Source organism: Phyllostomus hastatus, unplaced genomic scaffold (assembly GCF_019186645.2).
Source record: "Phyllostomus hastatus isolate PE091 unplaced genomic scaffold, TTU_PhHast_1.1 phas_contig_86, whole genome shotgun sequence".
Classification (NCBI taxonomy): domain Eukaryota; kingdom Metazoa; phylum Chordata; class Mammalia; order Chiroptera; family Phyllostomidae; genus Phyllostomus; species Phyllostomus hastatus.
In genome coordinates, this window is record NW_025333977.1 from 49,481,248 (window position 1) to 49,499,131 (window position 17,884).

General features: G+C 41.8%; 1 protein-coding gene across 1 annotated transcript in view; it reads left to right on the plus strand.

Moving 5' to 3' along the window:
• MED12L (mediator complex subunit 12L) overlaps positions 1-17,884 on the plus strand; it is a 316,418-nt gene that overhangs the window by 59,344 nt on the left and 239,190 nt on the right. Inside the window, exons 6-8 of the mRNA XM_045851889.1 lie at positions 13,339-13,508; positions 15,839-15,949; positions 16,965-17,234. Coding sequence (XP_045707845.1) covers positions 13,339-13,508; positions 15,839-15,949; positions 16,965-17,234 — 551 coding nt within the window. The remainder of the gene's footprint in view (positions 1-13,338; positions 13,509-15,838; positions 15,950-16,964; positions 17,235-17,884) is intronic.

Below are 17,884 nucleotides of genomic sequence, written 5' to 3' on the forward strand. Positions count from 1 at the left end.
AGAGAAAAATCGATGTGCAAAAGAAGCATCAATCAGTTGCCTCTTGCACGCCCCTGACCAGAGGGACCTGGCCCACAACCCAGGCATATGCTCTGACTAGGGCTGAACTGGTTTGCAGGATGACACCCAACCCCTTGAGCCACACCAGTCAGGGCAGACCTGTTTTATAGATAAGTAACTGAGCCACCCAGGGGCAGAAGGAGTTGCCCAAGACCCCAAAGCTGGCAGGTGATTGGAGTGAGCCAAGAATCAGGCTGTCTGACCACACTCAGACCACACAACCTGTGCTTGTCACACCCACCAAGCCTGCAATGTCCACTGAGGGTGTAGGAGAGGACTGAGTGCCCTGTGAGTCCACAACCGTGTTCTTACTCTGCAAAAGAAATCTACCTATACCTCCCTCGGGATGGTGTCTGCTGGACACCTACTATCATACTTTTGAAGGCATCAAACCCACATAGGAAACGGTCCCCACATCTGTGTCTTCACCCTGGCCCTTTTTCTAAGTGTCAGACCTGTGTATCTACCTGCCCCTGGACATATTTTTCCACAAATATCTCTGATGCCTCAAATTCAAGTGTCCAAAACTGACTCAAAACTAGGATACCTGGGTAAGCTTGGTGGGTTGTCTTAATGTCTATCCTGGTTGTGATATTGTACCACAACTTTACAAGATGTTAACCTTTGGGAAGAGGATGTAAAAGGTATGTGGGATCTTCCTTATAATTGTATGTGAATCTATAATTATCTCCAAATAAAAAGCTTAATTAAAACAAAAAGTTAATACAAACAAGCTGCATTCAGTCCCTTCACCCCCCTCCCCTGCCTGCTGTCTCTTTTCCATATCTCAGCCCATGGCACCGAGGGAGCCCCTCTCTCCCTTCTGTCCAGTGTCAGGTTGGTTACTGGTCTTCCTGCCGCTTCTTTTGTTACCTCCTCAGTCACTGCCCTGCTGGACTTGGCAGCCTCCTTTCAACTTGTCTTCCTGACACTTCCTGAGAGTATTTACGTATCTGATTTTTTTTGCCTAAAATCCTTCTGTGGCTTTTGATAATTTGTGATGAAAGACCAAACTCTGTAGATTGTCACTCTGGGTCGGAATCACTGGGCTGCTGGTTATAAATGCAGGCAGGCTTCTGGACCACACTCTGTATTTATGGGGTTGATATCTCTGAATTTGAGCGCCCTCTGGTGACCATTTTGTGCACTAGCATCTGAGGACCTCTGGCTCCTGCCTCCTTCCTTCTTCCTAACCTCACTGGTGACCTTTCCTCCACCTTCCTGCTGGCTGCATAGCCTGGCATGTTACAGGCTGCTGTTTCAGTGTGTGGAACGCCTTGGCACCTTCCCCCAAGATGGGGCTAAAATGGCCCCCTGCTTCCTTTCCTGTGTCTCATGACAAGTCAAAGCAATTATCACAATGCTGTCAGTATCCAAGGCTCCCTAACTCAGGAATGAATCACTTCAGGTAGGGACTGCTTTCTCCTCACCTTTGTAGCCACAGATCCCAGTAGGCATTTAATGCTAGCTGCAAAATACCCATGGTTATCTTGAGTTGTCACCCTGATCTCCAAGTGGCAGTAGCTGGTGTGATTGCTCAGTGAATAAAACCAGAGATAAATGGCCAGTTCAAAATAACATAATTACTCATTCACACAGAAACAGATGCTCAGTATTAGCCAGTAAACAGTATTCTCCAGGTTAGAGAAAAACTTTTTAAGCATAAAGATTTCAATAACTTATTATACGCTAGCATTTCCACCCAGTGCCAGCAGCCCTCCCCCCTGCCCCCCTTCCCTGTAGAGGCCTGATTTTACTAACCAAACATTCAGCAAAACAACGTTCTGGACAGTGGGCTGACACCGAGCGTCCCATCGCACTGAGGGAGCGGTTTTCATTTGGGCTGCTCCTGATCCACACTGCCAATCAGCATGCTGATTTCCCCTTTCATGGCCCACTCGGACAGTGGCTGAGAAGCGGGTTTCAGGTTTTCTGTGAATCATTTGATAGGATACAACCAATTAACTTTTAGAAGCCTCTTATTGGGGAAGTTTCAAACATAGGCACATAGAGAGATTGTAATAAAGTCCTTTTACCCTTCACCCAGGTTTAACCATTAACTCCTAGCCACTCTGGTTTCTACCTCTTACCCTCCCCACTGCCCCCCATTCTGTCCAAGTCATATCATTCTATAGTTGGTTACTGCTTATCAATGTAGAATAGTCTTTTACTTCATGAAGTACTTTACTAGTAGTAAAGTATTTTAAGGAAAAGTTTTTAAAAGTGATATAACAGCTTTAGTGAGATATAATTCACTTGCTTTGTAATTCATGCAAAATGTACAATTTAGTGGATTTTAGTGTGTTCATAGACTTGTGAAACCATCACGTGTCAGAACATTTTTATCACCCTAAAAAGAAATCCTGTAGCCATTAGCAGTCATTCCCCACTTCCCTGCAGTCCCCTTCAGCTCTAGGCAGTAGCCTTATAGATTTGCCCATTTTGGACATTTCATATAAATGGAGTCATAAAATATTTGGTCTTTTGAAACTGGCTCCTTTCAGTTAGCATAATATTTTCAAGGTTCATCATGCTGTTGTGTGTTACTAGTTTGTTCCTTCTCACGACCAAAAGGTATTCCATTGTATGCATGTAACACATTTTATTTATTCATAATTTGTTGGGCATGGGGTTGCTTTTAGTTTTTGGCTATTATGAATTATGCTGCTACAAATGTTACTTCACAGATTTTTGTGTGAACCTGTGTTTTCATTTTTCCTGTGTATATAACTAGTTGTGGAATTGATGGGTTATATGGTAACTCTGTTTAACCTTTTGAGGAACTGCCAAACTTTTCCACAGTGGCTACATATTTTACATTTCTCTCAGCAATGAATGAGGAATTCTATTGGGTTGGCCAAAAAGTTTGTTTGTTTGTTTTCGGTAAGATGGCTCTAGTAGTGCTTAGTTGTCTTTAACTTTATTCAAAACAATTTTGTTAGACTGCATTGTGACAGCTGTCATATTAGTGTGCATTAAAAAAAACACATGTCAAAATCAATGAATTTTTGATATAGAACTTCCAGCCAAGATGGAGCTGTAGGTAGGTATACTTTGCCTCCTTGCGCAACCAAAAGAAAAACAACAAATTTAAAAAACAAAACCAGAACTGCCAGAAAATCGAACTGTATGGAAGTCTAACAACGAAGGAGTTAAAGAGAAAACATTTATTCAGACTTGGTAAGAGGGGTGAGACCAGGGCGGAGAAGATGCATGACAAGACAGCAGCTGGAGGATGGGGTGGTCGAGGCAGAGGGTGGTGGATTGGGCAGCCCCACATTTGCATCTGGATAAACTGAGAACAACTGGAGAGTGAGACCATGCAACCCAGGGCCCCAGTGTGGGGAAATAAAACCTCAAAATCTCTGGCAGTAAAAACCTGCGGGGGTTGTGGTGGTGGGAGAAACTCCCAGCCTCACAGGAGAGTTCGTTGGAGAGACCCACAGGGTCCTAGAATGTACATAAATGCACCCAGCCAAAATCACCAGAAGGGCCAAATTTGCTTGTGGGAAATGGGGCAGGTGACTTAGGAGAATGTCCTAAGCCTAAGGCTCTGCCCCTTACTAGGTAACAAGTGCACTGAGACAAAAAAAAATATATGGCCCAAATGCAAGAACAGCTCAAAGCTCCCAAAATAGAATTAAGTGATGAAGAGAAAGCCAACCTATCAGATGCAGAGTTCAAAACACTGGTAATCAGGATGCTCACAGAAATGGTTGAGTATGGTTGCAAAATGGAGGAAAAAGTGAAGGCTTTGAAAAGTGAAATGAAGAGAAATGTACAGGGAACTAGTAGTGATGGGAAGGAAACAAACTCAAATCAACAATTTTGAGCAGAAGTAAGACATAAACATTCAACTAGAGCAAAATGAAGAACTAAGAATTCAAAAGATGAGGAGAGGCTTCAGAACCTTCAGGACAACTTTAAACATTCCAATATCTGAAACATAGGGGTGCTGGACAGAGAAGAGGAAGAGCAAGAAATGGAAAACTTATTTGAAAAAAATAGTGAAGGAGAGCTTCCCCAATCTGGTAAAAGAAATAGATTTCCAGGAAGCTAAGAGAGTTGCAAAGAAGCTGGACCCAAGGAAGCACACACCAAGGCACATCATAATTACATTACCTATCATTAAAGATAAGGAAAGAATCTTAGAAGCAGCAAGACAAAGAGAGAGTTACGTACAAAGGGGTTCCCATTAGACTCTCAGCTGATTTCTCAAAACAAACCTTGCAGGCAAGAAGGGGCTGGAAAGAAGCATTCCAAGTCATGAAAGGCAAGGATCTACATCCAAGATTGCTCTATCCAGCAAAGCTATCATTTAGAATGGAAGGGTAGATAAAGTGCTTCTCAGATAAGGTCAAGTTAAAGGAGTTCATCATCACCAAGGCCTTATTATGTGAAATGTTAAAGGGACTTATCTAAGAAAAAGAAGATCAACTAGGAACAGTAAAATGACAACAAACTCACAACTATTAACAATTGAACCAAAAACAAAAACAAACTAAGCAAACAACTAGAACAGGAACAGAATCACAGAAATGGAGATATCACATGGAGGGGTATCAGTGGTCAGGGAGAGAGCAGGGAATGGGGGAAACGGTACAGGGAATAAGAAGTATAAATAGTAAGTATAAAATAGACAGGGGCAAGTTAATAATAGTATAGGGAAGGAAGAAGCCAAAGAACTTACATGTACGATCCATGGACATGAACTGGGGTGGAGGGGTTACAGGGCAGAGGGGATTAAAGGGGGGAAATGGGACAACTGTAATAGTGTAATCAATAAAATATATTTAATAAAATTGGTGAATATTTGTATAGCCATTTGAATATTGAAGATGGAAGAAAATATGCAACATTTTGGGCATATTATGTTGTATTATTTCAAGAAAGGTAAAAAGGCAATTGAAATGCAGAAAACAATTTGTGCAGTGTATGGAGAGGTCCTATGAGTGGCCAAATGGGTCAAAAGCGATTTGTGAATTTTCTTGCTGGAGATTTCTCACTGCTTCATGAGCAGTAGACCAGCTGGAGTTGATAGCAATCAAATTGATACATTAATTGAGAACAATCAATGTTTTGCCACAAAGTAGATAGCTGACATACTCAAAATAATCTAGATCAATAAATTTATTGGTGAAAATGAAAAATGTGTCTTTTATTTTATGGAAAAATCCATATGGACTTTTGGCCAACCCAGTCATTTGTATATATTCTTACCAGTGCTTGCTATTATCTGTCTTCTTGTTTATGACTGTCCTAGTGGTATCTCATTGTGGTTTTGATTTGTATTTCCCTGGTGGCTAGTGATACTGAGTATCTTTGTATGTGCTTATTGGCCATTCGTTCCAAAGAACATACCTTCCTTGGAGAAATGTATGTTCAGATCTTTTGCCCATTTAAAAAATGGGTTATTTGTCTTTCTATTACTGAGTTGTTCATCATATATTACAGACTGAATCCCTTATGAAATATATGATTTGCAAGTATCCTCCTTCAATTAGTGGGTTACCTTTTCCCTTTGTTGATGGAGGATATCAACAAAAAACATGAGGTAGACAATCTTTCCATTGTTCTTACTGAGTGTTCAGAAATGCAATGTGTGGCAGATACACATAATGAAGGCTTTTTCCCAGTTTGCCCCAAAGTCAGGCTGGTTATATCCTCCATATCAGGACTTCTGTCAAGATGGCAGCATAGGTAAACATGGCTCACCTCCTCGCACAACACATCAAAATTACAACTAAAAGAACAGCCATCACTCAGAACCATCAGAAAACGAGTTGAATGGAAGTTTGACAACTACAGAATTCAGACTGGTAGAAGGGGTGAGATGTAGAATATCCACCCCCACACCCAGGTAGATAAAAATCAGGAGGGATATCTCGGGAGCGAGGAGTCCCAACCTCATGCCAGGCCTCCCAGGGTTCTAGTGCCAGGAAGGTAAGTTCCATAACTCTGGCTGCAAAAACCAGTGGAGGTTGAGTCAGTGGAGGAGACAGACTTCTAGAGTCCCAAGCAGTTCCCCTTAATGCACCCACACACGGACTTACTTAGATTCACTCTCACTGAGTTCCAGTACCAGGGTAGCAGCTTGAAAGTCACCAGTGTCATATGAGCAGGAATTGAAGTGTCTAGCATCAAGGTGAGAGCTGGGGGACAGTTTTCTCTCAGCTGAGTAGGCAGAAGCCATTCTCCCTTTCTGAGTCCTCCCCACATAGACCCCGAAGTGGGGTGCCACATCTGAGACTCCATCAACCTGGCTAACACTGTTTGCCCTGCCTGTCCCCTGAGACTCTGTCCCAGGCAATTTAAAGACCCACACAAGCTGCTATTCCGTATGAATGTCTGGTATTGGCTCATTCTTCACAGCTCCCTAAATCTTCTTTAATGATCAATAGCCAGCCTCAGTGAGCGCCCAGGCCTCTTACCTCTTGCTAAGGGGACTGAGGCTCAGCACTAGCAGCAATCAGCCTAGATTCACAGCTTGGCTTTGCCTGGGAATCTCCAGGCCCAGTACAAGTAGCAGCCATCTCACATTGCTGTATAGCTCAGACAGTGAGGCCCAGGGGCAAAACATAGGTGGGGCCTGACCTTGGTCTGTACCACCTGGGAAACCCCAGAGCCTGTGCACCCAGTGGATAGCAACAGACCACATTGGAGCACCACCTCCCTGCTCCCACACAGCTGCTCCTCCAGAGAGGGCAGAGGTTGGTGGTCAGTCAGATGCACAGCCAATGCTTGCATCTGACTGGCCTGGGTAAATCCCTCCCATTGATCTGCCAACAGCAACCAAGGCTCAGCTGCAAGAGGAGGGTGGACTCAGCTCACATGAAGGGCACACCTCTAGTACCTAGCTTAGGTGAAAGGGAAGGCTATGCCACTGGACCCTATAGAACATCTACTGCATTAGGCCACACTGCTAAGGCAGGGAGTCATAGCAGCTCTTCCTAATACATAAAAACAACACAGGGAGGCTGCCAAAATGAGAAGATAAAGAAACATGGCCCAAATGAAAGAACAGATCAAAACTCCAGGAAAAGAACTAAACAAAAGGGAGATAAACAATTCATCAGATGGAGAGTTCAAAACACTGGTTAGAAGGATGCTCAAGGAACTTAGTGAGGACCTCAGCAGCATAAGAAAGATCCAGTCAGAAAGGAAGGATACACTATTTGAAATAAAGAACAATTTATATTGAAACAAAAGTAGAGTGGATAGAGTGGAGAATCAAATCAGTGATTTCAAACATAAGCAAAAAAACACACAACCAATTAGAACAAGAAGAAAAAAGAATCCAAAGAAACAAGGATAGTGTAAGCAGCCTCTGGGACATCTAAGCTTTCCAATGTTCACATCATAGGGGTGCCAGAAAGAGAAGAGAAACAGCAAAAAATTCGAAATCTATTTTGAGAAAATAATGAAAGAAAGCTTCTCTAATTTGTTGAAGGAAATAGGCAAGTTCAGGAAGCACAAAAAGTCCCAAACAAGATGGATGCAAACAGGCTCATGCCAAGACACACCATAATTAAAATGCCAAAGGTTAAAGATAAAGAGAGAATCTTAAATGCAGCAAAGGAAAAACAGTTACCTACAGAGGCATCCCCATAAGACCATTGGCTTATTTCTCAAAAGAAACTTTGCAGATTAGAAGAGATTGGCAAGAAATACTCAAAGTTATGAAAAGTGGGGACCTATAGCCAAGACTGCTCTACCCAGCAAAGGTATCAGAATTGAAGGGCAGATAAAGTGCTTCCCAGATAAGAATAAACTAAAGGAGTTCATCATCACCAAAGCATTATTATACAAAATGTTAAAGGGACTTATTTAAGAAAAAGAAGGTCAGAAGCTATGATCAATGCAATAGCAAAAACCAAATCTATCAACAATTGAATCTAAAAAACAAGCTAAGCAAACGAAGAACAGAGACAGAATCATGGATACAGAGAACGTTTTGATGGTTGCCAGATGGGCAGGGAGTGTGGGGGAATGAGTGAAGAGGTGAGGGGATTAAGAAGGATGAGTAGATCGTTACAGAATAGCCATGGGGATGTACAGTACAGCTTAGGAAATAGAGAAGCCAAAGAACTTATGTGCGTGACCATAGACAGGAACAACGGTGTGGGCGTGGCCTGAGGGAGTGGGAGGTGCTGAGTGGAGGAGGGCAGTGGGGGGAAAATGACTATAATTGTTAATAGCATAATCAATAAAAAATAATTTAAAAAATCTGTATATCCTGCAGTTTTGAGAAATGGGCTTTTCTCACTGTGGAAAGGCTAAAACCTTTTATTGCAGGTGGTACATCCTCAGGGAGAATTTTCCCTGGTGGCTAATGGATGTAGGATTCTCCATTGAGGAGCATGTCATCTTAAAGTGCTGACTTAATCTTGAATTAACGTGCTGTAGCGAGTGGACCACCTTACAGATGTGTTTTAGTCTCTGGACTTGGTGGGAGGTTTTAAAGACAACGATCACTGATGTACTTATCTCACATGCAGGGGTGACCAACCTGCAGCCCATGGGCTGCATATGGCCCTCGAAGGCTATGAATGCGGCCCAACACAAAATTGTAAATTTACTTAAAACCATTTTTTTGCTCATCTGTTTATATTAGTGTTTGTGTATTTTAATCTGTGGCCCAAGACAACTGTTTTTCTTCCACTGTGGCCCAAAGAAGCCAAATGGTTGGGCACCCCTGAGTGAGTTCCCACTGGCTTTGATAATGAACAATGTAGCCAGAAAACGAACCTTCACAAAATATATTTAAGTTTGTTAAAAAAATAATTGAAAATTCAGTACTTCCATGGCCCTTTATAGCACACTGATTAGCAGGTGCTTGTAGGTGAGTTGGCTATAATAAACATTGTATTAGAGAGGAATTTGGCATTTTCCCTGTAGTGGGTTTTGAAACCTTGAAGTTGTGCAATGATGAATTTAAGCTAGAAAGAAAGATGTTTGTGTGAAGATTTGAGAGGCAGAATAATTGGGAAGAACTTGATTAATAGTTATTCTTAGAGAAACTTGGGGAACATTGATTCAAGTCCATGCTTAATGGTTGACTGGGTAAGGCATCATTTTATGGGGATAAAAGAGAGAAATGGAGAAAATTCTAATCTATCAGTTGGGTGGGGCGGGGGAGGGTGGGGAGAGAGAGAAAGAGAGAATCCCCACTATGTGGTGGGGTGGTGTCCAGAGACCAGAGAAGGCTGCATGTTAGATGTGGCATTTGAATTGGGCCCAGAAAAGTTCTCACATGCGAGCACATGTGAGTAGAGAAGGTATTGTAGGTAGAGACTGCATCATACACATAAGAGTCAGAAAGCAGCTTGAGCTAGTGGAGGACATAATGCTAGGTGGTAGGCAGTGTTTGAAGTGGTTTAACTCCTAGATAAGGAGTTTGGCCTCAATTCACTAAGGGTTGTTGATACTGGTTTGGAACCAGAACACTGATGCGGATGCACATTTGCTGGTGCAGAGCAGTACTTTGGGCACTGGCCGCTCAGCTGAGGTAGAGCAGGGACTGACATCATTGGCAGCAGGTGCTGTCCTCACCAGTGAGGGCCTGACATTTAGTTTTCTTTCCCAAAACTTTTCATCCTGATAATGAGGATCTTAGCTGCCACTTATTGATCAATTTCTGTAGTGCATGCATGGTGCTAAGTAACTCATCCTTATAGTCACTTGATGTTTGTATATTATTGATCTGTATTGTGAAGATGAGGAAAGGGAGAGTTAGCAGACGTTAGAGCTGTTGCTCCAGGTCACATGGCTGAGTGGCAGAGCTGGGATTTGGATTCAGGACCATCCTGTTCCCAAGCTTATTCTGCCAGGCCTGCTAAATGCAGTCTCTGTTGCTTCTCTGCCGTGTCGCACTACAGAACGCCTTCTCCTGGAGCCTCCGAGCCTCCGAGCCTCCTTGAATTGGCTTGCTCTGTGTGTGCTCCTCAGGGGGCGAGGGCCGCCCCTCCTCTGCTGAGCTCCCATCCTCTTGCTAATACTGCGGGTATTCCAGGTCCCAGGGGGCTCATTTAAGGTAACCTGGCCCACTTCTCCCCATTGTGTTTTCATGTTCCAGAGTGGGGCGTCTCACACCTGTTGGTGTACTTCTGGGCTAGCTGTGTCACCTTGGGTGAGCCCACAGTTCCTGGGTCTGTGAAGTGGCGGGGGTGAACTGCAGGACTTCTGAACCCCTTCTGTTTTGGGGGTTAGGCATTAACAGAGAAGAAATAGTGGCTGTTGGATTTTTGGATGCGAGGGAGAGCATTGCCTAAAGGACCACGGCTCAGTCCTGACCCCTCTCTCAGTAACATTCATACTCATAAACTTCCTCCAAATGTGGCTTCTTAGACCTTGGGTTCTCTTGGTCATCCAGGAGCTGCAGATGTGTCCACACGCTCCAAGTGCTCGAGTTTAGAACAGCTTTATTTTCAGAGTAGCCTCCTTGGTCGCTTTCTGCATCTTTTTACCTTTGAATCCCGTCCTGCCACCCAGCTTCCCTATGATTGTTACTTAGTCCTGTTTTCCTTTAGCACCTGGAAACTGGGCCTCCCACTCGAGACCAATGAAATCAGAATCTGGCAGGTGGGGCTGAAGGCACTGGCATTTTATAAAAGCCCCCCTTGTGGAGGGAAGGGGTCACATTCGGGGCTGAGACCACCACCCATCTTTGCCACTGCTCTCTGCCCTGTTGCTCCCTGCAGTGACCAGTAAGCACGAGAGGGCAGCAAATCCTAATACTGGGTTGGCCAAAAAGTTTGTTGTTTTTTTTTTCTGTAAAATGGCTCTAGTAGCACTTCATTGTCTTGAACTTCATTTGAAACAATTTTGTTAGCTTGTATTGTGACAGCTCTCATATCAGTGTGTATTTAAAAAAACTTATCAAAATTGGTGAACTTTTGTGTAGCCATTTTAATATTGAAGGTGGAAGAAAATACACAACATTTTGGGCATATTATGCTTTATTATTTCAAGAAAGGTAAAAACACAGCTGAAATGCAAGAAAAGATTTGTGCAGTGTATGGAGAAGGTGCTGTGACTGATCAAATGTTGTCAAAGCGGTTTGCAAAGTTTCGTGCTGGAGATTTCTCGCTGGATGATGCTCCATGGTCGGATAGACCAGTTGAAGGTGATAGTGATCAAATCAAGACATTATGAGAACAATCAGTGTTATACCATGTGGGAGATTGCTGACATACTCAAAATACCCAAATATATAAAGTTACTGGTGAAAATGAAAAATGTGTCTCTTATTTTACTGAGAAAACCATACGGACTTTTTGGCCAACCCAGTATTTTCAAGGAGCACAGTGTTAGTGGACATTTGTTTTCTGTTTTCAATTTCTAATGAAAATTCTGTGTACGTCCTAATTTTTTATACTAGTCCACTGTAGACTGTCTTATGTCCCAGACCTGTCAATCTGTCTGCTTGATACAGTCTGTCAGCTGAGTACAGTTTAAATTAAAATACGCTATGAAGAGGACTGTGTTTGAATTCCACGTGAGTTCCAGAAGGAGTGGAGATTGTGGAACAGTTATGTTCAGCAAGTTTTTTAAAAGACATGTATATGTTTGTATCAACAGTCAAGTGCACATAAAGACTAAAAGGTTATATATTAAAATATTTAATGATTATGAGAGATGAGGCCGCAGGTTTTTTGTTTTCATACTTGCATGACACATTTTCTATAGTGACCATGTATTTCTTCTACATTAAAAAAACCTTAAAAAGAAAATATACTCTTGACAAAGTAGGGGTGTGTGAACGTGTGCATTATTTTTAGCTCTTGAGACTAAAATATTCTGTGGGGATATTGAGAATAGTACCAAACTGAGAGTGAGCTAATAGCAAGGCTTGGCACTCAAACTAGGATTTGGATCCTCGTTATTTTTGTTTTTGCTCATTATAGCTAAGCTAAACACACCTCATCGGATGGTTGGCATTTTGTTTGCTGAACAAGTATCATGAGACTATTAGTCCATATCAGGGGCACCAGAAAATGATGACATTGATAATTTACTCCTCTGTTTTTAATTCCAGTGGGTTCGTTTTAATGATAATATCTGTTATTGGTGGTGAATGTTGACCTAGCATCTGTTCATCTTTCTGCATTGGCTTATTATTAGAGTTTAACATGTGCATATGAATTTGAATTTTAAATAAGATACAATTAGAATAAGTGGTTTAAACCACAACTTAACAGTAGTTATCTCTGGGTACTGTTTTGAAATAATTTTAACAGTATTCAACAAGGAAAAGCAAAGTGCTCAATCCCTAACAGATGTTTAGTGTCTACTTATACTTTTGTCAAAATAGCTTCCCTTAAAATAAGGTAGAAGTGCCTGCTGCCAAATAATAGGAAAACAGCATCGCGTGGTAATGTTTCAATAAGATGGTTTCTTCTGAAATGCTGTTTGGCTAATCCTTGGGGAAATTTGGCTGTGAGCATGCAGTTATTACATTTTTATCCAAAGAATGGGCTAAAGTTGGCATCTCATCCCTCATGGTTGCCAGAGGCAACACACTGATTAAATTTGTGTCCCTGTGGCAGACGTTTTTGAATAATTTCAGTGATTTTTTATGCTGCTGTTTCTGTTTCTTTCATAGTCCCCTGCCTGTTGTTGCTCACCACTCCTGCTGATGGCATTCTGAGGCGCCCTGGGTTGGCGGGGGCAGTGGGGCGGTGGGGGCAGTGGGGCGGCTGGTTGTCTCAGGGGGCAGCTGCTCTGCATCCTGGCTGCTCACGGGCCGGCCCCCCTTGAATGCCAGTCCACTCACAGACTGTCAGTCACAGAATAGATCTTAATTAGGCATGTTTGAGGCTTGACTTGGACCCTGAAAACATACTCTCGAAGAGCTACACTTGGGGGATTTTGAATTCTTTTGGTATAGGCTTAAGCTGGCTTGAAGTGCTCACCTCCACTGTCCTGTTTCCTGCCTGTGCCTTTGATATTTTTGTTATGCCAACTGTTGTTTAACGTGGAGGATCTCCTGATGCACCTAATTTGAGTGTAGTTGCCTTCTCCTGGGTAAGGGGTCTCAGAGCATGGAGGAGAGCTGCCTTCTCCACTCAGAGCTGGCCAGATCCCTGCAGGCTGTGGAGGGCAGGCCATGGCACACTGGTGTGTTGCTTAAGGGCTTTGGGGTGGACAAGCCTTTCTGAACAGAGCTTTCACGTGCAGAAGCCTTTTTCATGTCATTTGTTTCGTAAGTCCATCCTTACGATAATCAGAAAGGGGGAGAAACAGTTAATTCTTACACTATTTCTTTAAAAAATGCAGAATGGACACAAATATCTACCAGATATCTTCGAGAGCAATTGGCCAAGATTTCCGACTTTTACCACATGGCTTCCAGCACGGGCGACGGCCCAGTCCCGGTGCCGCCCGATGTGGAGCAAGCCCTGAAGCAGTGGGAGTACAACGCAAAGCTGGCCTTCCACATGTTCCAGGTAACCTTGACCAGACCGCCTCTGTAGCATTCTCTGAAGAAGAGAGCAAAGTCCTTATGGTTTAGTTTTCTGGGGGATAAATTGTATCTCTGCATTTAAAGAAAGCAATCTGACATTTCTCACATCGAATTAGATTGAAAGCAACACCTTTGCCCCAAGTCGATGGCGTCTTATTACACATATTGATCTCCAGCTTTAATAATGTCAGCTCTTTTAATGCACTACTAAATATAATCCTCTTCAGCCTTTTATTTTGCAAAAATTAGATGTATTCATTCAAAAAGCTTTGTGCTGGTGTCTCAGAGTAGATACCCTATAGAGTTTAGTTATTCCAAAGCTAGGTCATTTTAATTTGGTTAAACTGCGGTTTACAATGCAGTTGAGGGAAGGGCATTGAGGCATGACTGAACTGCCATCCAGACAAGCTGATATAAGTCATATTGACCAGAAGAGGGCGCGTGTGCTGTGATTTGCTTCAATGTTGACTACTCGCAAGGAGGAAGTGAGTGTATTCAGCTGAAACTGTATTGCTAGCATATAGACCTTCATTCCCTGCTATCTTGACCAAAGAGGAGGGGTATTAGAAAGAATGTGTGGCTTCTAAATTTTCCCCTTAGAACTTTAATTATAATTTCCAGCTTGTGATTTTTTTTCCTAAGAGCTCAAAGTAGGAAAAAGCATGGTTCTTTTGAGCAGTAGCATTGTTAAAGTCAGTTAACACACGTATTAGCTCCACGTATTAGCAGACTACTTCAGTGCCAGCTCTGAGCTTTTATGACTTTTACTGAGCTGAGGATTTAGTCTGCATCTTTTAAAAAGTATCTCTTATCATACTTACTATCTTTTGAAGGATTTCTTTATGTATTAGGACATTGAAATCAGTATGTCTTTTACAGGAAGCAGTTAGGCCATAAACTGATTGGAATCTAATTGGAACATTAATACTACAATTTAAAAGTATATTATATTTTTGAATTGCCATGTTCTGAAATGTGAAACTGACCCTCGTATGTACATGTGCAGACAGCCCCGTGCAGAAACAAAGGCGTGGGTGTGGAGCCCAGGCCCCTTGTGGGTGGGCTGGGGTGTAACCATTGGCAGTCGTGCTTATGAAGGTCCTTTTTTTTTTTTGAATGTTGCATTCCCCATCTCTTATACCTTAGTGCAGTATTTCATTTTATTTATTTCTTTATTAAGTTCAAGTTCACTTTACTGGTTTTAAAATTTTAAATTACATTTTTTCTGAGACTAACCCTTTAACTCTTTTTGACTTACAGTATTTAAAAAATTAGAAATTAGCAACAGTAACTATCTTGGTATCACGCCAATGTGGTGCCTTTGTAATCTTATAAATTCTGTAATTTATCAGTACAGGATTTCATACAAATTGTTGGGTACAGTGGTCGTGGACCACTGGTAATACACAGATCTGTAAAAGTTGCCAGGAACAAAGTAGGAGTTCATGTTAATTACTGAGGCTATTACCCTAGTCACTGTGAAAGTGTGTGTCTTTCCCAGAAAAAATAGCTTTCTGTTTCCACCTTGAAGTTGCTTTCATAATGTGAATTGTAATACAGAATTATACTATGGCATCAAATATGATGTGCAGCGGCTGTCATGAAGTAGCATGTGCACTTGTATGTACATATGTGGAGGCAGTAGATGAAAAATGTTAGGAGTGCTTATGTCCGGGGTCTGTATCACCCCTATGGGATGTTTTGGAAATTTGTAGGTATGTTATCAGTTTTTAGTAGTTATACTAGAATATTTATACATTATAGTATTTTATTATAAAGTCCTTTTATTTCTTTATATTATAATTAGTTATACCATTATATTTTTAAGGATATATTTTACAAGTAGGTTATAGTATCTGAATTTTGCTTTCGCGTAGAGGAGACTGTTAAGGGGCATTGGATCTGATGGGGTTGTCCACTTCTGGTGAAGATAGTGATTTCATGGGTGCTTCTGTTCTTTATAATTGTCACCACTGGCCGGGTTTCCTCCTGTGAGTATGAGCTCATACACCTCTGCAGTCAGCCAGGGGCTCTCTCTGTGCCTTGGGGGTCTTTTGAATTTTCTTTCTTGTAAAAACTAAAATTTTTAAAAAATTTAGAATGAAGCAGATTACCAAAAAACCAAAAACAACAACAATAACAAAATACCCAAACCAACCATATAAAATAATATTAGTTCTTTTTGTTTAGAATTTGGGCTGTGATTAATGAGTTTTACAGCAACAAAAACAATAATAGTAGAATTATGCTTAAGCATAAGAATAATAGTGCTTCTTGCTGTAATATTAATGTAATTTTCTGTGTTCATTTAAGGAAGGAATGCTAGAAAAACATGAATATTTGACATGGATCTTGGATGTTTTAGAAAAGATCAGACCAATGGATGATGATCTTCTTAAACTGTTGTTACCACTAATGCTGCAGGTACAGTGCGTATAACCACGAGCCGGTTGATTTTATGGACAAGAAATGAATCTGATAGGAATGGTTAAGTAAGTAGAGATGGAAGAGGAAAAAATTTAATTTTGAAACAGAATGTAAAAGTATCTTGACGCTACAATACATGAAGTGACAAGAGGCTTCTTAAGTTTTAGCAGCCATTTGTAATGGCCATGGTCATAGTTTGATCTGCCTGTCCTTGTTGAGCATCCTCACCCACATCCATTTCTCCCGCCACTGAGCTTAGCGAACAGCCCTTCAAGTACTGTCTCCTTGTTCACACAGATTCCTGTGAAAACAAAACAGATCATCTCTTTTTAAGGTTACAGAGGATCCTTTACATTTGTTTGATATTTTTTGAGCCACTGGGGATGGGAACTTCCTATTTTAATGATTGGCTTAAAGTCTGTTAAACTTTAGGTTATGTGGATGGAATTTATTTAAAACATCTATCTTGGAAAGGTAATACATGTATTTGATTATTCAAACACAACACAAAAGCATGTGATGGAAAGTACTGCCATTTCTCACCCTAGTGCAGCCTGTCAGAGACTGTGCCGCGCCCCCGTCCTGTGCGCCCTCCCTCAGAGGTGCTGTTGTTGCGGCCGCCGCCAGCCAGGTGTGGCTGTCGAACTGTTGTGCCGTGACAAGTACAGATTGGGATGTGTCCTTAGAGACAAATACACACCAAATATCAGACTTAATGCAGAAACAAGAGCATGTACAGTGTCTCAGTACTTCTTGTTTTGATTACATGTTGAAATGATAACATTTTGGCTATATGAGGATAAATAAAATATACTTTTAATTTTACGTTTGTTTTTTAAATGGCTAAAAAAATTTAAATTACATATATGGCTTACGTTATGTTTCTGTTGGACAGCACTGGCCTATACAGCACCTTTGAAGGTTTTTTTTTTTTTTTAATTAAAAGAATGTGTGTATTAAGACAGTTATTTTACCAGTCTTGATTGGAGTCTGGTGTCCTTGTGCTTCTCAGTATTCAGATGAGTTTGTTCAGTCGGCCTACCTGTCTCGTCGTCTTGCCTACTTTTGTGCCCGGCGTCTCGCCTTGCTGCTGAGTGATAGCCCCAGCCTCCTTGCTGCCCACTCACCCCACATGATGATAGGACCAAACAGCTCGAGCATCGGGGCCCCTAGCCCTGGCACCCCTGGCCCTGGCGTGAGCCCCGTGCAGCTGGCCTTCTCAGACTTCCTTTCTTGTGCACAGCATGGCCCTCTGGTGTATGGACTGAGTTGTATGTTGCAGGTAAGTCCTGGGACCTGGTTACTTTATGTTAAATTTCCATGTCAGAAATAGTTGTAGTGAGAATCACATCCTCAGCTTTCACATCACAGCTCTAGTTTTTTCCTTAACCAAGAAATTAATAGATGGGAATTTTATGTTTTATTACCTGTGTTAAATCAGGCTAAGAGAAGATTAGTTGCTTTAGTCTCAAAGAAAGTTCCTATAGCTGTTCTTTGTTAGAGCTGTTAGTAGTTCAGTGATTAAAAATCCTTGAGGGTGTCGCAGGTTCGATTCCCAGTCAGGGTACATGTCCGGGTTGCAGGCCATGACCCCCAGCAACCGCACATTGATGTTTTTCTCTCTCTCTCTCTCTTTCTCTCTCCCTTCCCTCTCTAAAAACAAATAAATTAAATAAAATAAAAAATCCTTGAGGGAATCCATAGAGTGAGTCACCTGCATTATTATTCTTCTGGGAGATCAGCTTCTTCATGCAACATTCTTTAGTTTCCTCAGTTAACATCTTGAGCTGGTTGCCTCTTCCAAACAATTTATCACACTCTGTTCATGCGCCAAGCATTACTGTTGGTGCAGTTTGTGACTGTCCAATAGTGTGCTGGCCGCTGGGCTGGCAGCAGGGAATGAGATGCAGCCCTGCCCTGGGGAGCTCACAG